Raw genomic sequence first — 25,847 nt, forward strand, 5'->3', positions numbered from 1 at the left:
CTTCGGGGGCCTAACTGCGGAAGGAAATCTCCTCAGTTCCAGTGAAAGTTCTCGAGCTACTGAAGTCATCGACTCCCTTGGCCTGTCTTCACACCCAGTCCCCCAGCCCCCTCCCCTCCAAGTGCCCGCAGCGGAGCCAGGCTGCCCCGGAAGGATCTGACCGGCAATTTCCTACAATTGTCTGACTGGGGCTCCTCAGTCTATCAGCTCCCCGCTTCCTTCCCCACCTCATCTCTTGCAGTCTCCCCTCCCCAAAGTCTCCCCTCCTGGATATCCCAACCTCCACCCTGATCTGACTTCTTAGGCCCACAGTTCTCTTTAGCATTTCCTCTCTCTTCTGGGATTGTCACTACCCTGGGGGAGGTGGAATGGGGGTTTGGGAGTCAACATGGCCACCAGGGCCCATCAGGAAGTTGGATGTGCTGCCGTGTTACCAAGGCAACCACCCTTCTGTGTTAGGCCTTCCCAGAGCTATTTGTCCCCAGCTGTGGAGGGTGAGGACTTGACTGTGTTAGGTCCCTCTCCCAATAAATCAAATCTGCCTGAGGCCAAAAAGGGTGGGCAGGGAGCACAGGATGTCTAGAAGACTCATTAGACAAAGGGAGGACAATTTATCCTTTCTTCAGCGACTTGTGTATCAAGGAGCGCTGTCCCCAAGGCAGACCTCCAAGCTCTCCCTGGACCATCCTGACCTCCAGTGCCGCTGGGCGTGGCCTCCAGGAAGAGGCTTGCAGAGGTCGGAGGAGGGGCCTGTCTGCACTTGATGGATGGTACTGAAGAAATGTCTGGCACTTTCTTTCCCCATGGGGGAGGTGAAACTGCAGCCACCTCTCCCCCGCATTCACATTCCTGCCTGCCTGCTCAGGAAGGGGGTGGGGTGGGTGGCCGGAGCAGGCAAAGGAGGGCCCTTAGCCCCACTGAGAGTTGTAAACTATCACTCACATTTGCCTACAGTCAGGGAACTGTGGATGGGCAGGTGGAAAATTCCCACATTTCAACTGAGGTAAAAGGGGATCCCTATGTTCCCACCCCACCCTCGTTCTTGGCTCCCAGACCGCCTGGGGTCGGTGCCAAGACTGCCCATTCAGTCTGCACTCATTATATTCCTACTGTATGCTGGGCATTGGGTAACAGAGCAAATAAATAGAGGTCTCAAAGGGTAGTCCACAGATTCTGTGAGTCCCCAAGATCCTTTCAGGGGATGTTGCTCAGACAGTTCAGTCATGTCCAACTCTTTGCAACCCCATGGACTGTAGCCTGCTTGGCTCTTCTGTCCATGGAATTCTCCAGGCAAGAATACTGGAGTGGGTTGCCATTTCCTTCTCCATTTCAGGGGATGGATGAGGTCAAAAAGATTTTCATGGGAATTCTCTGACAGTGCAGTGGTTGGGACTTGGTGTTTTCACTGCTGTGGCTTGGGTTCAATCCCTAGTCGAGGAAGTAGGATCCTGCAAACGGTGCAGCATTACCAAAAAAAAAAGTTTTTTTCCCCATAATCCTACTAATTATATATTATTTTACCGTTTTTTGGCTGCACTGAGCAGCACACAGAATCTTAGTTCCCTGACCAGGGATGAAACCTGTGCCCCTGCATCAAGAGCGTGGAGTCTTAACCACTGGATTTCCAGGGAAGTTTTTATTTACTTTATTGACTGTGTTGTTATGTGCACTGATAAGGCTCGTGTCTTAGCATAAAGTAAGGCAGTCGTTGTAATCTTCAAAAAAAAAAAAAAGCCAGTTTCTCTCAAGAATGTCTTTGATAAAGCAGTAAAAAATTAACATGTGATGGGTTTATTAAAGTTATTTTAAATGAGTTAATAAAGACTTGTTTTAATTTCTAATACAGAATATATCAATAGATATAACCCACATAAAAGCTCTTTGGGGCCCTCAGTAGTTCTTAAGGGTGTAAACAGATCCTGAGACCAACAGAGTCAGCACTGCTGGGGTCACTCATAGGCTGTTACACTGGTTCCTCAAAGTTGAAGGGAACTTTCTCACATATTAAATTGCCAGCTTGTGAAACGTCTTATTTAAAGCTGAGGGTAGAGAATATGGTTGTGTTTCCTGGCAACCCTGGCTCGAGAAAAGACACTGTCACTGGAATAAAGATTTTAATGGTCTCCACTCACAGGAGAAGCAAGGCATGCAAGCCCGCAGCCCTCTGTACTTCCCTTTCTCCCCTATGTGCTGAATGTCTTGTGTTGGGTCATGGGGGATTTGGGGTGTTTGGGGCCCATGTGGGCTAGGCCCAGATGTGGGCTTCTCCCAGCCTAGATTCCTCTTTAGTCCCTTCTCCTATTCCCACTCAGGGGGCTCTTCCCACCTCTCCCATAATAGTCACAGTGGGCACAGGGAGGGGCAGGAGGATTCAGGAATCCATATCCCAACCTGGCCTGGCCTGGGATAGGGTAGAGAGTGAGTGTGTGTGCCTACGTGTGTGTGTGCGTGTGTGTTCCCTGGGCATGAGTGTGAGTTTTGGTCCCGTCCTGTGGGCTCCAAGTTCTCCCCATACCAGTCCTCTTTCAGAGGTAGTATCTGGTGTCTCCACTGGGATCAGCACATCTGAGCTATTCAAGCCACTTCTTTGGCAATGTGGGGTTGCTGTGGACGGGCTGATGCTAGCATCTCTCTGTCATCTCCAGCCCAGGGAAGGGGGCAGTGGAAGGCCGGGAGGGGACCCAGGTCAGCCTCGGGTGCTACTCCCTCGCTCCCCCAGGAGCCAGTAGGTCCGAACTTTGCCTTTGCCCTGGAGGAGAAAAGAGGACATTGGGGTGGGGAGTGATACATCCACTTTCCCAAATGATGGGAATGGGGATGGTTGCCTGAGAAGGGGCCCGGGGGAAGGTGAGCCCTGCAGGGACCTCAAGGGGTCGTGAGGGCAGGGACTTTCTTTTCTACCTTCATTTCTACATCCCCTCGAAGCTCCAGCTCGAAACCACCAAACTCCTCCAGGACAGCCTTGGTTTCAGAAGATAAGTGGATCTTCAGGGCTGGGTAGGAGAAGGGAGGAGAAGGGAGACGAGAGATGCAAGAGTTGGGAGCAGGAGACTGGGGGCCGTGGGGCTAGAAAGATGCTCTCCCACCTTCCTTTAGCCCTGAAAGCCTCCCAATTCAGAGTCCCACCCACTCCACATGGTGTCTGACCACATAGGGCTTGCCCTAAGAATTCCAGAGCTGTGTTATGATAGCCACTAGCCACATAACACCATGACAGCCACTAGTCACACGTGGCTGTTTAAATTGTAATTAAAATGAAATACAGTTAAAATGCAATAAATAAATAAAATGCAGTGCCTCAGAGGCTACCATATTGGACAACACAGCTTATAGTAGAGTGTAGAGGTCAAGGGCTCAGACACTGGAGCCTGCACTGCCTAGCATGAACCCGAGCTTGGACACTCAGCTAGGGAAGTAATATTCACTCTCTGTGCCTCATTTTCCTTGTCTACAAAATGCTGAGAGTGACAGGACCCATCTCAAAGTTTTCCCGTGTGGATTAAACTTAATGTGATTCATAGAGTATTTCAAAAGAATCTGGCACTTAGGAGGCACTGTACAATTGGTTGCTATCATCGTTTTTTAACTCAGCACCCTCATATTAGAGTTGAGGGAGGGGAGATTTGCGCAGGCTGGTGAGGTCAGGCCCAGGCCTCCTGACTACTGTTCCCCGCAGCCCTTCCTTGACTCCCTAGCAAACTGTAGTCTAGGTCATCTTAGTATTCCAGGGCCTGGTATTCAGTAGTTGCTCAATAAATGGTGAATTGAATTGTGTTGACTACAGCAGGAAGCAGATCAACAGGAAGGAAGCCTAAGGGAAGAGCTGGGAGCAAGCATTTATCAGGTACCCATTGTGTTCCGGGGGTTGTGCTATGTTTTTTTATAACCCCAAGACATCATCATTTTAAAGATAAACAGCTGAAGCTCAGACAAGCTGAACAACAATTACGTGCTAGTCATGTTATATGACTTTCTCAAATAACTCTTCTGAGGTAGATGTTTAATTCTCATTTTCCAGATAAGGAAAACAGGGGTTCAGGGAGGTGTAGCAAGTTGACATGAAACATCAGTTGTAGAACTGAGATTCACACCAAGTGGAATGCTCTGAAGCCCTCTTAACCACACCCAAGAGGGCCCTAAAGGTAAGATTCCTGCTGGAAACTGTCAGAGGTTAGTCTGGAAAGACTTCAGTCATTTGGCAAAGGGGGCAGCTGGGACCTGCGTCTCTGATTAGACTCAAGGTGACCTGGCCAGGTTGAACCCTTATGAGAAGGCAACTCGGGAAGAGAGAGAACAGGGAGGAGAAGGCATCGGCTGCCAGGCGGGCAACGACAGCTCCCCTGCCCTCCCTGTCCCACCCAGGGGACCCAGAGTACCTTCCCCATTAGACTCCATTCGTGAGGCAGTGTTGACTGTGTCCCCAAAGAGACAGTACCGGGGCATCTTCAGCCCCACCACGCCAGCACACACGGGTCCTGAGAGAGTGGAAGCGCACCAGTTCAGGGGAGTAGGTGGGAGGAATGGAGGGTGACCTGGGTGAGGCTAGGGTAGGGTGCCCCAGGAGAGGCAGCAGGTGGGATCTGTGGTCGGTGGGAGCCCAGGGGTGTGTGTGGGGAGAGGTGTAGGTGTATGCGCGTGTGTAGGGAGAGCTGGAGAGAGCTAGGGCTGGTCTCCCATCTTTCGGCGGCCTCACCCGTGTGGATGCCGATGCGCAGGCGCAGCTGCTCCTGGGGCCGGTGGCGGATGCGGAAGGAGCGGACAGCGTCCAGCAGCGCCAGGGCCATGCGGGCCACCTCGCGGGCGTGCAGCCTCCCGTTCCGCACCGGGAGCCCGGACACCACCATGTAGGCGTCACCGATGGTCTCCACCTGTGAGGGTCGCGAGAGTGTGCAGGACCTGAGGGCTCCAACTTTCTCTTCCCAGTATGGGCCGTCACCCAGAGGGCACTGTCTCCTAGTCCACCCGTCTACCAGCCGTTGTGTTTGCCCGGTTTTTCTGGCGGTTCCTGGGTCTCCCCGTGACACCTCCTCGTGAGACTGTCTTTGCCCATGTCCCTTGGTCTTCTTTTTCTCTCCTTTTTTTCCCCAGTTCTACCTGTTTATTGCTACCAACCCATCTCCCGCCACCCCCCTCATGGGCGCATGCTCAGTCATGTGACCCCATGGACTGCAGCCCACCAGGCTCCTCTGTCCATGGACTTCTCCAGGCAAGAATATTAGAGTGGGTTGCCGTTTCCCTCTTCAGGGTAGTCTTCTCTCTTAAGGCTCTATGTCATTCTACCCTTCACTTTTTTGTAACCCTGTCCACAACTGTCTGTCCCTTTCCATCTTTACTCACCTTGTATACGTCAAAATTGTCTATGACAGCATCAAAGCAAGTGTACAGGTCGTTGAGCAGGGTCACCACCTGGAAGAAAAGAGAATCCACAAGGGGTGAGGCGTAAGGGACCCCACCTGGGCTCAGGTGGAAAATGCAGACCCAGAAGGCAGACCTGTGAGATGGAGATGAGAAGCCAGCACACCTGGCTGCTCTCACATCTGTAGCTGTGCCTGACTCACCTGCATGGGCGTGCTCTCTGCTGATAGGGCTGTGAAACCCACGATGTCACTGAAGTAGATGGTGACGCTGTCAAAGGCTTCGGCCTGGACTGTCTCCCCACGCTTCAGCTGCTCAGCCACTGAGCTGAGGGGCCAGGGACAGGGGCAGGATCAGAAGATGAGCCGGGCCCAGGGCAGGGCTGGTGGGGGCACCAAGCACGGGCACTCACTGAGGCAGAATCTGGTAGAGCAGGGCCTCGGCCTTGCGCTTCTCCTCCAGGTAGGCCTGGGTCCGCTCCTCCACCAGCTCCTCCAGGTTGTTGGCGTACTGCTCCATGCGTGACAGCAGGTTGTCCAGGATGTTGCTGCTGTTCTCCCTGGGGAGGGGGGTGGTAGAGGGGGTGGTGATGAGAGGGGAGCAGCATGCCCAACCCTGCAGTGCCCACCCCAGGCTCTCACCCTACCCAGACTTAAGTTAGCTTATACTGCAGCAGAGTCCCTGGAGACGTTCAAGGTTGGAGGGCACAGCAGGATGGGAGTGCAGGGGAAGAGGGTAGGAAGAAAGTCCAACTCAGCCCTGAGTCCCCCAGGGTCAAATCTGAAGCTTCAGATGTATTGGCTCTTTTGCTCATTTTGTTGAACACAAGTAGGCTAGAAGGAGGTGGAGGAGATAGAGGGCATCCCAGGTGGTGCTAGTGATAAAGAACCTGTGTGCTAATGCAGGAGACCCAGGAGATGAGGGTTCGATCCCTGGGTCGGGAAGATGCCCTGGAGGAGGGCATGGCAACCCACTCCAGTATTCTTGCCTAGGAAATCCCATGGACCGACGAGCCTGGCAGGCTGTATAGTCCATAGTGTCTCAAAGAGTCAGACACGACTGAAGTGACTTAGCACACATGCACACAGAGGAGGTAGAGAGGAACAGGGATCAATTGAGAAGAGAGTGAGGGCACAGACTAGCTAAGGGGTGTGCCTGGCAGAACTGGCCCCCATAGAGCACACTGGGAAAGAGGATCAAAGGATGGCTGGGAGCTCCCAGGGGGGACAGAGAGGCAAAGGGAGGAGGTGGAAGGCCATTTACTCTGCTTACCAGTGAAGACTGTGGAGAAGGGGCCAGGGAGGAGACTGGTATGAAAAGTGGGTGGCTGTGGGGACAACAGGGTCCTCCAGTATTCACAAAGGGGGCTGCGGGACTGTGGTGGGCTGGAGCAGACTATGTCTGGGGGGCTGTGTGTGGGCTCTGCCACCACAGGGATAAGACTTAAGCATGGGATACATGGTGGCTGCTGTGGGTGGAGGAGGCTGGGACGGCCCAGGGCGAACACCAGCAACCTGTTAAATTTTCGCAACATCAGGCGGATCTGCTGGAAGGGTGGCCGCTCCTGTGGGTCCTCGGCCCAGCAGCGCTGCATCAACTGCCCCAGTTCCTCCAGGTGACTCTGCAGGACCAGGGAGGGCCGGAAGGGGGGCTGCTCGCCCCGAGTCACACGCTCGATGATCTCTGTGTGGTCGGGGGAGAGAGGATGAGAGATGGGTACAGCCAGGGGCCTGTTGAGTAATGAGGTGGGGAAGCCCAGGATCAGGACAAGGGCCAGGGAAGCCCCGCAGGGACCTGAGCCAACCGTGCTCAGGGTCACTGGCCACAGTGGGGGAGAAGGGGGCAGCGTTTCCAGGGTTCCCTCTCTCTCGAGCTAGGCTCAGTGGAGTGTGGCGGCATTAGGGGAAAGTGTGGTCCTCTCACCTTTGGGACTGAGGTCCAAACCTTCCACATGGAAGGGGCCGCTCCTCAGGGCAATCTCCTGAAGGATGATCCCAAAGCTGTACACATCACCAGCCTGGGAACCCCGGGCAGGGGGCGAGGCCATTCGCAGGAGCTCAGGGGCTGTCCACAACTTTTCTGTGGGTCAGAGGTCAGGAGTCACAGGGTGAAGGGCCCAAAGCTAAGGGGTGACGGGAAACAAGGATGTGGCTGGGCTGATCTGGAGACAAAACAGGGGGTGTTAGAGCTAGAAGGGGCTTGAGATGACTTCATCTGACTCAGCTTTCTACTGATGATGAATTGAACTGGGAGTCAGGAAAGGCGGACCCGAGCCCATCATAGGCCAGGGCATCAGTCTCCCCATCGGGTTGTGCTTGCCGTAGGGGTTAAGGGTCAGAGTCATGTGGGGCTCACTGGCATAGAGGGTGTGTCCTTGCTCTGGCTCTGGATCCCTGAAGCTCTCCAGCCCGTAGTCAGTGATCTTGAGCACAAAGCGCCCATCTACCACGCAGTTGGATGACTTGAGGTTCCCATGGGAGCAAATGGCTCCATTGTGTAAGAACAGCATACCCTGGGAAGTTCGGGGAGGCAGGGGTCTGAGTGGGACCTCCAACCAGGGCCAGAGAAGAGGCCTGCCTGGCCCCTCGCCCCACACCCAGTGTGCTGTACCCGACCTACCTTGACAATGTCATTGGTGAGCGAGTACCGGAACATCCAGTCCAGGGTGATGCTCTCATTCTCCAGGATGTCCTGCAGGGCAGTGAGAGTCAGCCCTGTACCCTGCACGCGCCCTCGGGAGGAGGAGTGCAGGGGTCCCGCTGACATAAACTGGCAGAACGGAGCAAAGCTTCGTATTTACTCTAGTGCCACCACCTTCCCCCACTTCCATTTTACAGATGGGGAAAATAAAGGTCAGAAGAAGGAGAGGCTTGCCCTTATGGTCAGTCAAGGGCGGACTCAGGGCTGGGCCCAGGTGCCCTGACATTCCCTTGTCACCCTCACCTGGAGGCTCCCACGGGGACAGTACTCTGTGAGGATACAGATGTTGGGGGGATCAGTGCAGGCTCCCACAAACCTGGTCAAGTGTTCATTTTGTACATCCCGCATCTGCAGGTGAGAGCCAGCATCAGAGCCTGGCAAAGACCTCACTCCTCACCAAATCGCCCCTACCCTCAGGGAACCCTCACTCTTCCTAAATCCCGATGTATTCTCTCCAGACATTCTGTGAGCTTCCTGTGATTCTCACCCACTCCTGTTCGAAAGAACCTGTCCCCAGAATCTGCTCCCTCCTCCCTCTGCTTCCTAAGCCCATCCAGCGGAGCCCCTAGGAAATCTCTAGGAGCCCTTCTCCCATCTGTGATTCTACTCACAATGTGCAAGGGCCCCTCCCACGGCTCTAGGGCCCACCCTTTCCTAGGATACTCTGAGGTCCCTCCATGCTGCTTCTGTGGGCCAACCTCCCTGTATCCCCAGATTCTTCCCCAGGCCACTGCCTCCCTCCCTCCGCACATTACATGCTTCAGCTCAAACAGGACTTCCCGTGTCAGCTCAATGCGTTTCCGGTTCACACGTTTCACAGCCACGAGGTTGCCCTGAGCAAGGAGTGGAGGTGGTCACTGTGAGGAAAGAGCCCAGCACTGGGAACCCCACCGCTCTGACAGCCCACCGCTGCCCTAAGACTCTCCCCAGTCCTTCATCAGAGCATAGCCCTGCCCGATCTGGACGACCAGTGGTCTCACCCAGACTTACCTTATAATACGCTGTCTTGGCAAAGATTTGCAATTGGCCCTCTGTGGTCAGTAGGGAGCCATAATTGGAGCCTCTCTGAAGGGGCGGAGTGCAGGAGGGATGGTCAGCCAGGGGGCCTAGTTCTCCATCCCGGCCGTCTGAGCGCTGCTCTTCACTGCCCTGCCTTATCTTTGTGTCACCCTGCCTCATCCTGTCACCCTACGTCAATGTGGGGAATTTCAGCTCATCCTGAAATCCTTTCGTCATTTATTCACTTTTTAGAAAACAAAATTTATTGGAGTGTAGTTGCGTTACAGTGTTATGTCGGTCTCTGCAGTACAGCAAAGTGAATCAAATGTAGGTACGCATCTCTCCCTTCTTTTTTAGATTTCTTTCCCACTTAGGTCACCACAGAGCATTGACTAGAAGTTCCCTGTGTTAGACAGGAGGTTCTCATTATTTACTTAAAAAAAAAAAAATGTACTTTCACATATGCTATCACTGACCTGTGAGGGAGGCTCTGTGGATATAATCATTATCTGAGATGGTCTCAGAGAGGGTATGTGACTTGCCCAAGGTCACATAGCAAGTGAAGGCAGAGCTGGGACGAGAACCTTGCTCTCTACCCTAACTCGTCAGGTGCTGCCCCCAGCTCAGCCCCCTTCGCCCCAGTAGTGGAGTTCTTACCCCGCTCAGGGTCAGCCGGCTGCCTGCACTCCGCAGATGCCTCTCTAGGCTACTGGGCTGCAGGTCCTCCCAGCGCACACGCCACAGCTCTGAGGCCAGTTCCTTCTCCAGCTGCATCTTCCTGGGGCATGAAACCTGCACCTGAGCCCACGTCTGAGCCCCTGACCCAGGGCGGGGGTACTCAGCAGCCCCTCCTCAGAGCCCTGGGATCTCTGCAGGAGCTGAGAGATGGGTGGGGCAGTTACAGCCTCTCGGCTCTGAGTCAGGAGGCTTGGGTGAAATTCTGCCTCACTGGGGACCTTGAGCTAGTCATTTCATTTCTCTGAGTCTCATATTCACGTCTAAATGTCCTCATGAGGAAACTGGGGATCTTGATGTTTACTTCAAAGCATTGTTATAAGAGTGAAAAGAAAGGTGTGTGGAAGTGCCTGGCACACAATTTATGCTCAACCAGCCCTGATTTTCTTCTCTCCCTCCTTGCTTCCCTCTGTCATCAACTCTTCCTGCACCTGTCAGCCTCCCACCAGAAGGCAGGAGTGAGTCTTCCTTATCTCTCTCCTTTGCTCTGGGTTCAGCCCCTGGTACATGGCCGAGCCATCATCCTTGCTCAGCTAATATGGGTCCAACACATTGCTTCCCATCTGGTCTGTACAAACAGGAAGGGAGGATAGACCAGCCTCAGCCCAGAACCCACATCCTATGATGCTCCAACAGATCTGCTCCTTCTCGGATCTCCAAGATTCCCCTTGACCACTCCTATCTCTGGTCCCTCCTTAAGTCTCCTGCATTGGCAGGAGGGTTCTTTACCACTAGCACCACCGGGGAAGCCCTTTCCCCTCCTTCTTCGTTCTGGCGCTTTTAAGTCTCTTTTCTCCCCCATCTCCCTGGGCCTTGCTATGCTGTCCCTACACCCCTCCCTCTCCACTCTGGGTCCCTGCCACCTCCTCTCCTACTGGTTCTCCGGGCCTTCCAGCCTCAGTCACCACCCTCATCCCCAGGCTCACCTGTATATGAAGAAGGAGACGATCAGGATGCTGAGAAGGGAGAGGCTCCCCACCAAAGCCAGCACCTCCAGGGTGGAGAAGTGGTCTACAGAGGAGGACCGAGTTGCAGCAAGAGAGATGTGAGATAGACATTGGACAGGAGAAAGAAGAACTTTTTTATATATAATTTTTTTTTTTTGGTCGCACTGCATGGCATGCAGGCTACTCTCCTGACTGAGATTTGAACCCATGCCTAAAGTGGAAGCGTGGATTCCTAATCACTGGACTGCCAGGGAAGTCCCAGCACTTTTTAATATTTAATCATTGAACTCAGATGGTGGACGAAGGGACAAAAAAGGCAGGCAGAGTCTCTGCGGGAAACCCTCAGTGCCAGAGAGCAGCACCTATTCGACTCCCTGAACAGGAAGCATGCAGTGTCTGCAGAATGGAGGCCAGGAAGGCAAGGGGCAGTCAGTCACCTTGGTTGCAGGCTGGGTCCTCGTTGTCAAAGCCACACTTGGGGACATCGGGAGGTGGATACCCCAGGGGCCAGTTCAGTTTGCACCCTGACATGGTCACCAGTTCTTGGGAAGTCCCATTGAAGTTCAGAACAACCTGTGGGGGGGCAGGAGTGGTGGGTGGGCAAGGGGCCTTGGTGAGGCCTCCTGTCCAGGGTAGCAGTCCTCTCCCTCACTTACCCCGTCTCCGCTGCCAGAGACTGCGTCTGCACTGTCAACAGCTCACCGAGCCCCTGGCATGACTGGATACAGAGAGCCTGATACCCACGCCCCATGTTATCAGAACGGACAAACTTGTAAGTGACTTAAGCACTTCTATATTCTATATAGAATCACAGGCCCACACTCAGGAAGTTTGTAATCTGGGATTGAAGCACCCAGAAAATAGAAAAAGGCAGTGTTTTCAGTCCACATTCCCAGGCCTAAACCATATACTCTTCCTTCTGAATATAGCCTGTCTCTGCGGGAAGGGGATCCTGCCTACCTTCAGAGACATGGGGCTTGCTGAGAGCAGGGCTGTGATCCCTTCTTACACATGGGGCTCCCCAAGGACAACACCTGAGTCCCTATCATTCTGGTTGTTCCTCCAGATTGGCTGGAACGCTTTTATCCAGGGTTCGCTCTTATGCAGGGAGGTGGGAAGATGAGATGTCACTCCCAGTTGGCACTGCCTTCTTGGGGGGCACAACCTTACCCTGAAGGCGCCAGTGTTAGGATCCATATCCCAGAGGGAGAAGTCGGTCTCCCGGTCTCCATTGCTGTCCATTTTCAGGTATCCTGTCACACCTGGGGGTATGGAGGATGATGGCTGTGTTTTGAGAGTGGAAGTTCAGGGACTCCAGACCTCATCTCCATCTTTTGATCTGGTCTGTCTTGCCCTCCGAATATATATATGTATATATATAATAAAAGAGACAGATGTGTCATCAGCAGGAATGATTAGTGTTGGGCACTTAGGAAGACTTCTTGATGACTCTAGGGAGATGGGGAAGAAAGCCTAAAGGCAGCTTGGAGGAGAGGAAGAGACTGGTGTGTGTAAGTGACTACCTGCACTGCAGGCCTAGAGGCTTCCTGTTGCCTCCTGCCTGGGGCCCCAGGGTAGCCCATTCCTGCCACCTGCAGTCCCTGACCTTGGAAGCTTCGGTTCCACATCCGCTGAGTGATGCCCTCCCCGTCGGTGACAGCTCCCCCGTGTGCTAGAGTCTCCGTCACCGCCTGGATGTAGAGCAGGAGCCCATCGTGGAAGGACGCTGGGATGGTGTTCACCTGCAGGGGCAGGTAGAGCTGGGCTGGTGGGGGAAGTATGAGGGTGCAGAGTGGGGTGATGTGGGGCAGGGAATGGGAGGTAATGGGAACTTGGAAGAGGATGGGCGAAAACAACCTCACCCATGAACAGACAGAGAGATTTCACTACTTAGAAGACACATCTGTGTACACCTGCTAGGCACATGGGGCAGGACATATCAGCCTCATTTTGCTGATAAAGATTTGAGGTTCAGAGGTTGAACAATCGTCAGGGCCACCCACCATCATCAGGAGAGACAGGGGAGCAAAGGGAAGGGAAAGAAGGGCAGGCCTAGGAAGAGGAGGGAGGCTGAGAAAGCAGGGCAGAGACCAGCAGAGGGCTGTGGAGTGGAGATTCGGGGCCCACATCACCCAGGACCCCCTCCTACCAGGCCATCCTCCATGGTGAGGTTGAACTGCTCAAGGGCCAAGCGTTTTAGCTTCTGTAGGAATTCCAAGTACTCGGGATTATCCGGCTCTTTATATGTAATGATTTTGGCAGCCTAAAGAGGAGTCAGGGGAGAGGGGAGAGCTGGTTGGACGCTGACTCTGGTCCTCCCTGTACCCTGAGTGCCCACCTCCCAGAGTGGCACCTCTGCTTAGCTCAAGGTCAGATTGGACCTCATGTCCTGCATGAGGTGCTGCCTGAATCAAAGCAGGGAATGAACTGGGATGGCATTTCTAAGTCCTGATGGTCGTCGGGATGTGAACATTATCCCGCCTCAATGGCATTCTCTCATATTTTTAGCCTCCTAGTTCTGAAGTCCTCCGACCCTCTATGTACCTCTGGCCCCAGCCCCCTGCCCTTCTGTCACCTAACTCCTTACGAGAATCAATACTTTCTTTTCTGGAACCCTTTCAGACACTGAGGCACCCAGGACCCGGAAAAGATGTGCAGCAACCCAGAGCCCCACGGCTTGGGCTTCCAAGCTGGACCCTCACCCGGAAGGCCTGGTGGGCACTGACATCCTGCCCATCTCCTCTCTCCCAGGGCCTGCGGGGAGCAAGGCCGTGTGCACCTTGCAGGCTTTGCCCAAAGAGGTCCAGGTGGAAGAAAACATAGTCGTCCCCACTCAGGCCAGCTTCCAGGGCCAGAAGCATGAGGGCTCTGAAGGTATCCGGCGAGCTGCAGATGTAGATAACTGGGGAGAGAGAGAAGCCAGGGAAGCCAGGGTGTCAGGGAGTGGAGGAGAAACTGAAGCTGGCGGGCCCAGGGGAGGAAGTTCAGAGACCCTGCAGGTGGTTAAGTGGAACTCCTGGCTCAGTCTAGGCTAAGCAGAAGAAAGCCGAGGGAGAAGGTGGTGGGAGGGGGAGGAGGAAGGAGGCCAGATAGGGAGAGCAGGAATGGTGGAGCTGAAGGTGGGGAAGGTGAGGTGTGGGGCAGGGAGAGCAGAGGAGGGCCAGCTGGCGGGGGGACGGGAACAGGAGAGGGCATATGGGAGCTCCGGGAGGAGAAGCTGGAGCAGGGAAGGAGGCTGTTGGGAAAAGATGGAAAATGGGGAGAAAAAGAGGGCTAGGAATTAAGCCGGGGCCCCACTAAGTGTCAGGGTGGTAGCTGGAGGCCTTTTTTATCTCTGTTAACTCCGGAGGAATCGGTGGGAAGGAGGAGAGGGAGTAGGGAGGTGAGAATACAGGCGAGGTTAGGAAGAAGAGAGGGGGCCATGGAGAAAGACAGGGAAATAGAAACTCAGAGGTGGACAGGGCGGAGGAGGCCGAGGCAGGAATGAAGGGCCCAGAGGAGGAGACATTTGGTGCCGACAGGAGAGAGGTTAAGTCCCGGAGAAGGCCCGGAGGCAAAGCGGCCAGGCGGGTGTGCCCTGCCTCTCACCTCGGCCTTTACGCCGCACGGTGCGCAGCAGCATGGTGTAGTGGTCGCGGTCTCCCTCGGCGAATTCCAGGTGGTCCACCGTGATGTTGAGGCGGTCGCGAACCCGCATGTACAGCCCCTCCACCACGAAGAAGCAGGGCTGGTCGTCACCCGGCTGGTAGGCGTAGAGCACGAGCGCCTGGCGCTCCCAGCCCAGCCGTCGGTGCAGCGCCGCCACGAAGTCGCCCAGCTTGGCGTGGCTGGGTCCCGCGCGGGTGGTCAGCGCGTACTCGTCCTTGGCTCCGAAGCCCACGGCTGGGGCGCCGGCGGTCAGCAGCGGCACCCGCCAGTGCGCGGTGAAGCGGCCCACGGGGGCGGCGGCGTACACGCAGCCAGGGCCCAGGAACACCGCGGGGCTGTGCTCCCACTTGAGGTCCACGGCGGCCAGGGGCGCGGCGGTGTCGGAGCAGACGCCCAACGCGCTCTCACTGCTGCCCAGCACCGTGCGGACTGTCCAGCCCGGCAGCAGGTCCGGCCGCGCCTTCACCCGGGCCAGGGCCAGCTCCACCGCCGGTCCCACGCGCGCCCAAGACCACGGGTACGAGGTGTTGGTCAGAGGCAGCACCACGGCCACCGTCAGGTTGCCAGCGTAGCTGCCGGGGAGCAGTAGCAACGGCGGCAGGAGCAGAAGCAGGCGCAGGCGGGCGCCGCAGGGGCGCCCCGGGCGCGGCATGGCCTCAGCGGGCACCGTGGTGGGCGAGCGCTCTCACCATGGCCTCAAGCGTCCACTCCGGCTGAGCGGCCGGTACTGGGCACCGGGAGCGCCCCTGTGGGAGGGAGGAGGGGCGGAGCGGGGGCGCTCACCCCGGGGCACGCTGCCCCCTCTAGCTGCGACAGTCCGCGCCGGGAGCACCAGGGGCGCGCGACCTAGGGGTGTGCCCAGGGCTCTGCGGAGCAGGTGGGTGCGAGGAGAGCGCGGGGGCAGAGAGGACCCGAGTGTGAACCGCAGGGTATGTGTGTGTGCGTGTTAGGAGAGAGAAAAAGAGAGCGCGAGCGAGCGCTCGGTGAAGGATGGGAGAGAGGGCGCCAGGGAGGAAAAGGGGAGTGTGAGTGTTTGCATGTGTGCGTGAGCGCTTGGCCCAGGGAGTGTGCCAGAAGGGGCGTCCGGCCGGCCCAAGTCGCCGACAGTCCGGGGGGAACTGGGGAGGACCCAAGCCAAGCTCCGAACCCTCCCTCCCGGCCGCTTCCCCTCCCAGACTCCGAGACCGCAGAACCAAGCCTGGATCTTTAACTCCTTCCTCCCCGCCCCGAAGTCGTGGACTCTCCCGAGCCTCTCAACCCTCGCGGTTTCCTCTAGACCCTCTTCCCGCTTCTCGGCGGGCCAAAAGTGTTTCTCCTCCGAGAAGCGGTACTCGCAGGAGGGGCTCCCTCACGGGGATGCGAAGAACAGAGATGTATGGAAGTAACAGAGTGTCTCTTGCGCCCCACCTTGTCCCTCTCCTCCTACCTGGCTCCGTCTCGGGAAGAAAGAGGTGCAGGTTTGGGATCTTAGCCGGAAAAGGTGTGAGTGTTTGGTTGCTGTCAGGTTGTGGGGCAGGAGGGTGACGGTTTTTGGAAAAGAAATTAAAGTAGTTGAATCCAGGGTCCCGTGACCGCTCTATCTAGGATGTCACCCACCCCCCAGCTTCCAGATTGAGCGGATTAGTGGAGGAAAAGGACCAGGTGGAAGGACGGAGTTAACTCTTTAGTTCCCAAAAGGCCGTAGGAACGGGAGGGAGAGCTGGTGGGTGGCCGCTGAAACGAAGAGATGTGACCTCAGGGCTGCTACGGGCGTGTGCGTTTTGCCTTAAAGAGGATTATTAAAGTGAGATTTGTCGGGACGGTGGCAGACAGTGTTGGAAATGACAAGCGGAGGCGTATACTGGGGAATGTTTGGGGGGCCCTTGACGGCTGGGTCAGGGGCAGGACAGCTGTGGAGTCAGTCTGCTCTCTAGTGGCCAGAAGAAGTCACTGGCGGTATCGCGGGCCAACCTCTGAAAACTTCTGCCTCAGTTCAGTTCGGATCAGTCGCTCAGGACCAAAGCTCAGCAAACTTCTGCACTGTAGACTTTCAAAGGACCCATTACATGTTAAGCACCAACTAGACGCTGAAGGCATAAATATGAAGATTCTCTGTGTGTATATTTGTCCTTGTTGTTCAGTCACTAAGTCATGTCCGAATGTTTGCCACCCCAGGGACTGAAGCACACCAGACTCTTCTGTCCTTCACTATCTCCTGTCCTTTGAGTCGGTGATGCGATCTAACCATCTCATCTTCTGCCACCTCTTTCTCCTTTTGCTTTTAGTCTTTCCCAGCATCAGAGTCTTTTCCAGTGACTAGGCTCTTCACAGGAGGTGGCCAAAGTACTGGAGCTTCAGCTTCAGTCCTTCCAATGAATATTCAGGGTTGATTTCCTTTAGGATTGACTGGCTTGATCTTCTTGGTGTCCAGTGGACTCTCAAGAGTGTTCTCCAGCACCACGGTCTGAAAGCATCAATTCTTCAGCACTCAGCCTTCCTTATGCTCCAACTCTCACATCCATACATGACTACTGGAAAAACCATAACGTTGACTATATGGACCTTTGTTGGCAAAGTAATGTCTGTGCTTTTTAATGTGCTGTCTAGGTTTCATAGCTTTCCTTCCAAGGAGCAAGTGTCTTTTAAATCATGGTTGCAGTCATCGTCCGCAGTGATTTTGGAGTCCAAAAAAATAACATCTGTCCTGTTTCCACTTTTTCCCCTTCTATTTGCCATGATGTGATGGGACCAGATGCCATGATCTTAGTTTTAATCATGTTGAGTTTTAAGCCAACTTTTTCACTCTCCTCTTTCACCCTCAGCAAGAGGTTCTTTAGTTCCTCTTCACTTCCTGCCATTAGAATGGTAGTATCTGCAAATCTGAGGTTATTGGTATTTCTCCTGGCAATCTTGATTCCAACTTGTGATTCTTCCAGCCTGGCATTTCACATGCTGTACTCTGCATAAAAGTTTAATAATCAGAGTGACAATATGTAGCCTTGTTGTACTCCTTTTTCAATTTTGAACTGGTCTTCCCTGTCTGATTCTAACTGTTGCTTCTTAACCTGCATTCAAGTTTCTCAGGAGATAGGTGAGGTGGTCTGGTATTCCCATCTCTTGAAGAATTTTCCACAGTTTATTGTGATCCAAACAGTAAAAGCTTTCAGTGTAGTCATGAAGCCAAAGTAGATGTTTTTCTGGAATTCTGTTGCTTTCTCTATGATCCAATAAATGTTGGCAATTTGATCTTTGGTTCCTCTACCTTTTCTAAATTCAATGTGTACATCTGGAGTTCTGCGTTCACATACTGTGGAAGCCTACCTTGAAGGATTAAGAGCATAACCTTGCTATCATGTTGCTGTTGCCCCTGCTAAGTTGCTTCAGTCTTGTCTCTGTGCGACCCCAGAGACGGCAGCCCACCAGGTTCCCCCATCCCTGGGATTCTCTAGGCAAGAATACTGGAGTGGGTTGCCATTTCCTTCTCCAATGCAGGAAAGTGAAAAGTGAGAGTGAAGTCGCTCAGCTGTGTCCTACTCTTCACGACCCCATGGACTGCAGCCTACCAGGCTCCTCTGTCCATGGGATTTTCCAGGCAAGAATACTGAGCGCAATTGTATGGTAGTTTGAATATTCTTTGGCATTGGAATGAAAACTGATCTTTTCCAGTCCTGTGGCCACTGTTGAATTTTCCAAATTTGCTGACATCTTGAGTCCAACACTTTAACAGCATCATCTTTTAGGATTTGAAATAGCACAGCTGGAATTCCATCACCTCTACTAGCTTTGTCTGCAGTAATGCTTCCTAAGGCCCACTTGACTTTACACTCCGAGAAGTCCAGCTGTCGGTGAATGACCACATCATCGTGGTTATCCTAGTCATTAAGACCTTTTTTGTATAGTTCTTCTGCGTATTCTTGCCACCTCTTCATCTCTTCTGCTTCTGTTAGGTCTTTACTGTTTCCGTCCTTCATCATGCCCATCCTTGCATGAAAAGTTGGCTTGATATCTCCAATTTTCTTGAAGAGCTCTAGTCTTTCCCATTCAATTGTTCTGCTCTATTTCTTTGCATTGTTCATTTAAGAAGACCTTCTTATCTCTCCCTGCTATTCTCTGTAACTTTGCATTCAGTTGAGTTTATCTGTCCCTTTGTCCCTTGCTTTTTCGAGTCTCTTCTTTCAGTCATTTATAAAGCCTTCCCAGACAACTACTTTGCTTTCCTGCATTTCTTTTTCTTTGGGATAGTTTTGGTCACTGCCTCAAGTACATGTTACAAACCTCTGTTCATAGTTCTTCAGGCACTCTATCAGATCTAATCCTTTGAATCTATTCATCACCTCCACTTGATAATCCTAAGGGATTTGATTTAGCTCATACCTGAATGACCTAAGGTGTTTCCTACTTTCTTCAATTCAAGTCTGAATTTTGCAATAGGGAGCTCATGATCTGAGCCAGTCAGCTCCTGGTCTTGTTTTTGCTGACTGTATAGAACTTCTCCATCTTTGGCTGCAAAGAATATAATCAATCTGATTTTAGTATTGACCATCGGTGATATCCATGTGTAGAGTCATCTCTTGTTTTGTTGGAAAAGGGTGTTTGCTATGACCAGTGTGTTCTTTTGACAAAACTCTGTTAGCTTTTGCCCTGCTTCATTTTGTACTCCAAGGCCAACTGAAAGTGAAAGTATTAGTAGCTCGGTTGTGTCCAACTCTTTATGACCCCATGGACTATTATAACGGCCAGCAGGCTCCTCTGTCCATGGAATTCTACAGGCCAGAAAACTGAAGTGGGTAGCCATTCCCTTCTCAGGGGGATCTTCCCCACCCAGGACTCCTGCATTAAGGGCAGATTCTTTATCGTATGAGCAACCAGGGAAGCCACTCTGAAGCCAAACTTACCTGTTATTCCCAGTATCTCTTGAACTCCTACTTTTACATTCCAATTTCCTATGATAAAAAGGACATCTTTTTTGGTGTTAGTTCTAGAAGTTCTTATAGGTCTTCATAGCACCTGTCAACTTCAGCTTCTTTGGTATCAGTGGTTGGGGCATAGACTTGGATTACCATGATATTGAATGGTTTGTCTTGGAAACGAACAGACATCGTTCTGTCATTTTTGAGGCTGACCCCAAGTACTGCATTTTGAACTCTTCTATTGACTATGAGGGTTACGTACTTCTTTTCTTCTAAGGGATTCTTGCCCACAGTAGTAGATATAATGATCATCTGAATTAAATTTGCCCATTCCCATCCATTTTAGTTCACTGATGCCTAAGATGTCGATGTTCAGTCTTGCTGTCTCCTGCCATCACGACATCCAGTTTACCTTGATTCATGGACCTACATTCCAGGTTCCTATGCAATATTGTTCTTTACAGCATCAGACTTTACTTTCACCACCAGACACATCCACAACGGAGTGTTGTTTCCACTTTGGCCCGGTTGCTGCATTCCTTCTGGAGCAATTAGTAATTGCCCTCCACTCTTCCCCAGTAGCATACTAAACACCTTCGACTTAGGAAGCTCATCTTCCAGTGTCATATCTTTTTGCCTATTCATACTGTCCATGAGGTTCTTGCAACAAGAATACTGGAAGGGGTTGCCATTTCCTTCTCTGGTGGACCACATTTTGTCAGAACTCTTCACTATGACCCATCCGTCTTGGGTGGCCCTGCACAGCATGTCTCATAGCTTCACCAAGTTACACAAGCCCCTTCACCATGACAAGCCTGTGATCCATGAAGGGGTTGAAGATGAGAAGTTATTCTGTACAGAGAGAGCAGAATACTGAAGTATGTTTCCTACATATTTAGAAGAATTTTGAATATTGTTATGGTCTAGAGCAAACAGTAGCCCATAGACCAACTTTAGATGGCAGCCATGTTTTATCTCACCTGTTCTCTCTCTCTCTTGGAATTGACCAAGCACATTTTTATATCAGCAGGTGGCACATGAATATTTAGACTTCTGACTCGTCTTAAAATATTGGAGAGCTGGTGCATCTCTCTATGAACAATCATCTGAAACCAAGCATCCAATACTTCTTTGAGATGAGTCTAGCTCATCACAGTTCCTGTACACCATGTTGACTCATTTGCATCATTGGCTGCAGCACTAGCGTATGTTTTCAACCCCGATCTAAGATGTAAGGTATATAGGTGTAAGAGTGACTGAGGAGGAGAGGCCAGAAAAGGCTGCAGAGGGCAGATAACGCAAGCTTTGTGCGACAGGCATAATGTCTTTGTCCTAAAGGGAGGACTCCAGAAGCTATAGAGGTAGATAGCAGATAGGGAAATAAAAAAATAAAACAGTTTTATTGAAGTATATCTGTTATACCATAAACTGGACATTGTAACATATATTACGGTTTGATGAGCTTGGACGTGAAACCATCACCACAACATCAAAGTAATACACATTTTCATCACCTCCAAAAATTTCCTTGTGTGCTTTTGTGTGTGTGTGTGTGTGTGTGTGTGTGTGTGTGTGTGTGTGTAAGAACACCTAACATGAGATCTATCCTTTCAACAAAATTTGAAATGTATAATGTGGTCTTGTTCATTATAGGGCGATAGAAGTAGAACCAATTGGAATTCAGGAAAAGAAGACAGCATACCAATAACTGAAGTCTAGGTAACACTGACCCATTAGTTGAGAAGCTGAAAGGTTTTGGGAGGGAAGGTAACAATTTTAGTTTATTGGTTTTGAGGCGCCTGTAGATACCCAAGTGGAGGTATCCAATAAGCCACTGGAATAGTGGAACTGGAACTCAGGAGAACTAGACTAGAAATCTAACTTAGTAATTGAGCTTCCCTTTTACCCATAATGGCTTAAACAATTTGTCCAACCCTCAAGCTGAGCTGAAGATAACTAAAAAATGATAGATGAAATGCTTTTGAAAATCAACAGTCTAGGAAGACAGTGAGAGCATGAAACGAGAGGAAAGCAGATCAGCAGTAGGAGGCCTTTTCCCCCTGGAGTCGTTTCCGGATCCAAAATTGGTGGCAGAAAATAGGCTACATGGGGCAAGTGGGACAAAAGTTGGAGTCCAAATGTCCCCAAAGATGATCACCTGGGGAAACCATCTTCCTATTTAGGGTTAGGGTCCTGAAAGGCTGCACTCTTAGGGGAAACCCAGGAGTAGGGGAAACCAGAAGTAAACAGAAAATCCAGTCTTGAAATGGTCAAAAGCCCAAAATTAAGAACCAATTGATGAGTTTAAGAGCAAGTTAGACTTAGCAAGTGAGGAGTAAGTAATGAATTGGAAGAAACATAGAAGAAACCACTCAGAACGAAGCATGGACAAAAAGGAATGAAAAATATAAAAGAGGAGGTTAGAGGGAAAAAAAGGAGGTTGCAGATATAAAAGATATCATGAGAAAGTCTGGCTCTCTTTTATTTGGAGCCAAGGAGGGAGGGAAATAATAGGGTAGAAGCAATATTTAAAGAGACAGTGGCTGAGAAACTTAAAAAAACATGTACATCAAGCCACAGATTCAAGAAGCTCAACAAATCTCAGGATTAAAAAGAATAATCCATACCTGGAACCATCAGAATGAAACTACAGGAAATGAAAGATTTGTCTCTCAGTCGTGTCTGACTTCTTGTGACCCCATAGACTGCTGCACGCCAGGCTTCCCTGTTCTTCACTGTCTCCTATAGCTTGCTCAAACTCATGTTCCTTGAGTCGATGATGCTATCCAACCATCTCATCCTCTGTCCCCACCTTCTCCTCTGTCTTCAATCTTTCCCAGCATCAGGGTCTTTTTCAATTAATCGACTCGTCCAACTCTTTGCGACTCCATGGACCGCAAACTCCAGGCTTCCTAGTCCTTCAGTGATTATGGTATTAAGATCAATTAAATCCATTAGTGAGTACCTGGCATCACTTATTTGTCATTGAAAATATTTACTATATAATACAAATTTCTGGATGTGAGAGTGTAATTGAAAAAGTCTTGGTCTTACTTTTAAATCTAAACCAAATTAGTTACTATGTGACACTGTCATTGTTGTTCAGTCGCTAACTCATGTCCAACTCTTCACAACCCCGTGAACTGACCCATGAACTGCAGCACTCCAGGCTTCCCTGTCCTTCACTATCTCCTGTTCAAATTCATGTCCACTGAGTCAGTGATGCTATCCGACCACCTCATCCTTTGCTTCCCTCTTCTCCTTTTGCCTTCAATCTTTCCCAGCATCAGGGACTTTTCCAGAGTCTGATCTTCACATCAGGAGACTAAAATATTGGAACTTCAACTTCATCAGTTTCAGTCGTTCCAGTGAGTATTCAACGTTAATTTCCTTTAGGATTGACTGGCTTGATCCCCTTGCAGTCCAAATGGACTCTCAAGAGTCTTCTCCAGCAGCACAATTTGAAATCATCTATTCTTTGGTGCTCAGCCTTCTTTATGATTCAACTGTTAAATTCGTATGACTACTGGAAAAACTATAGCTTTGACTGTAGGGACTTTTGTCAGCAAAGTGATGTCTCTGGTTTTTAAAATGCTGTCTTGGGTTTGTTATAGTTTCCCTTCCAAGGAGCAAGTGTCTTTTAATTCCATAACTGCAGTCACCGTCCCCAGTCATTTTGGAGCCCAAGAGAATAAAATCTGCCACTGTTTCCGCTTTTTCCCCATCTATTGGCCATGAAATGATGGGACCAGATGCCATGATCTTTGTTTTTTGAATGTTGAGTTTTAAGCCAGCTTTTTCACTCTCCTCTTTCACCTTCATCTAGAGGCTCTTTAGTTCCTCTTCATTTTCTGCCATTAGAGTGGGGTCATCTGCATATCTGAGGTTATTGATATTTCTCCCGGCAATCTTTAAAATCTTTAAAGACAATCAGAAAAAAGAGGATTGGTTACTCTCAGAAGAGCAATCATTTGACTAACAACTCTTTTTTCACAGCAAAAATGGAAGCCATAAATAGTAAAATAATATTGTAAATGTGCTGAAAGAAAATGACTTCCAGTTTAGAATTACATATCTAGAGAAAATTTCCTTCAAAAACAAAGGTGAAATAAAGATGTATTCAGAGAAGCTGAAAACAAGAAAGTTAGCCACCAGCAGAAGGGCACTAATTCTCAAGGAGTATTATTCCATAGTGTTGTGGATACAGGAAGGAATAAAAAGCTTTAAAAATGGTAAATCTCAGTGACCATTGTCTTAGTAAGCATTAATGTCTTATGGGATTGAAAATATATATGGAATTTAAATTCTGTAAACATATACACCAACACTTACCCAATAGGAACAATTGCATCTCACAAGAATCTTGTACAAAAATGGTCATAGCAGCTTTATTCATAAAGGCTTCAAACTGGAGACAACCCAAATATATTAGCCTGTGTCTCAGCCAGTCAGCGGAGAAGGCAATGGCACCCCACTCCAGTACTCTTGCCTGGAAAACCCCATGGACAGAGGAGCCTGGTGGGCTGCAGTCCATGGGGTCGCTAAGAGTGCGGATGCGACTGAACGACTTCACTTTCACTTTTCACTTTCATGCATTGGAGAAGAACATGGCAACCCACTCCAGTGTTCTTGCCTGGAGAATCCCAGGGACAGAGGAGCCTAGTAGGAGGCTGTCTATGGGGTCGCACAGAGTCGGTCACAACTGAAGCGACTTAGCAGCAGCAGCCAGTCAGAGGTCCTGTATTCAACACAGGAGAATGGACAACAAACTGTGGAATATTTATGCAATGGAATGCGACTCATAATAAAAGGGAACAAATTACTGACAGACGCAAAACTTCAGAAGAATTTTAAAATGGGTCAAGCAAAAGAAGCTAGACAAAAAAATGAGTACATAGGATGTGAGCCCTTTTATGTGAACAACAGACAAAAGTAATCTCTGATAATAGAAATTAGAATAGTGATTGCCTCTAGGGGAAGGGCAAAGGGGTATCAGTGAATTTTTTGAGGTGATAAAAATGTTTTATGTTAATCGTGTGGTGGTTACCTGGGAAAAATTTACTACTCAAAATTAATCAAGCTGTAGACTTAAGATCTGTGCAGTCTGCTGTAGTAAATAATACACCAATATAGTACTTAAAGGGGTTACACAACAATATATACAATCCTGGAGGGAGTGATGGTGGTTAATGGAATTAAATTATTCTTGCATTTTTCTCGAGGAGGGAAAAGATTTTATAAAATTAGACTTTGACAATCGAGGAGGCGCGTCATAATTTTTAGGATAACAACTAGAAATGTAGAAAAAGAGTTGGAACTCTCAATTGACAGAAGCAGAGAAGGAATAATAAACAGTAATTAATGCAAAAGAAGGCAAGGAGCATAAACAGGATTATAGGAAGGACAAAAAGCACCTTGGAAGAAAAGTTATGACCAACCTAGATAGCATATTGAAAAGCAGAGACATTACTTTGCCAACAAAGGTCCGTTTAGTCAAGGCTATGGTTTTTCCAGCGGTCATGTATGGATGCCAGAGTTGGACTGTGAAGAAAGCTGAGCGCCGAAGAATAAATGCTTTTGAACTGTGGTGTTGGAAAAGACTCTTGAGAGTCCCTTGGACTGCAAGGAGATCCAACCAGTCCATTCTAAAGGAGATCAGCCCTGGGTGTTCTTTGGAAGGAATGATGCTAAAGCTGAAACTCCAGTACTTTGGCCACCTCATGCGAAGAGTTGACTCATTGGAAAAGAGGGATGCTGGGAGGGATTGGGGGCAGGAGGAGAAGGGGACGACAGAGGATGAGATGGCTGGATGGTATCACCGATTCGATGGACGTGAGTCTGAGTGAACTCCAGGAGTTGGTGATGGACAGGGAGGCCTGTGCTGCGATTCATGGGGTCGCCAAGGGTTGGACACGACTGAGCGACTGAACTGAACTGAACTGAATATGAATTGATGTAAATGCAACCACAGTATATCCATATACGTGGCTGTGAAACTTTGCATAAAGGTGGAATCCGCTAGAGAGGTTGTAGAATGAGGAAAGGAGAGGAAACGACAAAAAATGGCAGCGGTCTGGTCCTTCTCTCCTGTCGCTTCCCTTGCCCTCCTTTTCTGAGCTCTCTTTCCAAAGGCTGTCTCAGCTTCCCTTCTAGTCCCTCACCATCAGTACTTTCCCTGAGTCAATCAACATACATACTCATATCCGTTTCTTCTGCTTCAGCCTCTGTGAACCACATCCAGACATGTAGTGATCACAGTCACCCAAAATCCCTTCCTACATGATTTCGGTTGCCTTTTCCATTTCACTCGCTGATGGCAAAAACAGCTTTTAAAGGCTGCATTTTTTGAGGGAGAAAAAAGTAGGATTACGGTAGTTACATTTACTGAAGATATTTAACACAGAAAAACTGTCCCAGGAGAAAAAAAGAAAAAAAACCACCGCTAGCAGAGGATGGTTTCGATCCATCGACCTCTGGGTTATGGGCCCAGCACGCTTCCGCTGCGCCACTCTGCTCTTGTGACTTTTACTCCCCAAGAATCATAGAAAGGTCTCTAGATGCCAGCCACACTAAT

General features: G+C 50.5%; 1 protein-coding gene and 1 non-coding gene across 2 annotated transcripts; both read right to left on the reverse strand.

Annotated features, from left to right (window-relative positions):
- Positions 1-1,748: 1,748 nt before the first annotated feature.
- Positions 1,749-15,036, reverse strand: NPR1 (natriuretic peptide receptor 1). The gene is made up of 22 exons (XM_068962816.1): positions 14,325-15,036; positions 13,439-13,638; positions 12,886-12,999; positions 12,343-12,478; positions 11,907-11,998; positions 11,174-11,309; positions 10,716-10,800; positions 9,712-9,832; positions 9,046-9,120; positions 8,811-8,888; positions 8,299-8,403; positions 7,975-8,046; positions 7,711-7,867; positions 7,279-7,434; positions 6,870-7,038; positions 5,768-5,914; positions 5,559-5,682; positions 5,338-5,406; positions 4,694-4,868; positions 4,377-4,475; positions 2,902-2,993; positions 1,749-2,749 (listed from the first exon to the last, which is right to left on the reverse strand). The coding sequence occupies exons 1-22, from the start codon at positions 15,034-15,036 to the stop codon at positions 2,687-2,689; spliced, it is 3,177 nt and encodes a 1,058-aa protein (XP_068818917.1). The 3' UTR covers positions 1,749-2,686.
- Positions 15,037-25,716: 10,680 nt separating this feature from the next.
- Positions 25,717-25,788, reverse strand: TRNAM-CAU (transfer RNA methionine (anticodon CAU)). The gene has a single exon. It is a non-coding gene; the product is annotated as a tRNA-Met (tRNA).
- Between the last annotated feature and the right edge of the window lie 59 nt (positions 25,789-25,847).

The sequence above is a fragment of the Capricornis sumatraensis genome, chromosome 2 (genome assembly GCF_032405125.1).
Source record: "Capricornis sumatraensis isolate serow.1 chromosome 2, serow.2, whole genome shotgun sequence".
NCBI lineage: Eukaryota > Metazoa > Chordata > Mammalia > Artiodactyla > Bovidae > Capricornis > Capricornis sumatraensis.

Bases quoted from the DNA above. Each gene is read 5' to 3' on its own strand.
- NPR1 (XM_068962816.1), bottom strand. From the start codon at position 15,036: ATGCCGCGCCCGGGGCGCCCCTGCGGCGCCCGCCTGCGCCTGCTTCTG. The intron at 5,407-5,558 runs GTGAGTCAGGCA...CTTTTCTTCCAG, and splicing joins CAGAGAGCACGCCCATGCAG to GTGGTGACCCTGCTCAACGA. The intron at 2,994-4,376 runs GTACTCTGGGTC...TCTCCTACCCAG, and splicing joins AATGGAGTCTAATGGGGAAG to CCCTGAAGATCCACTTATCT.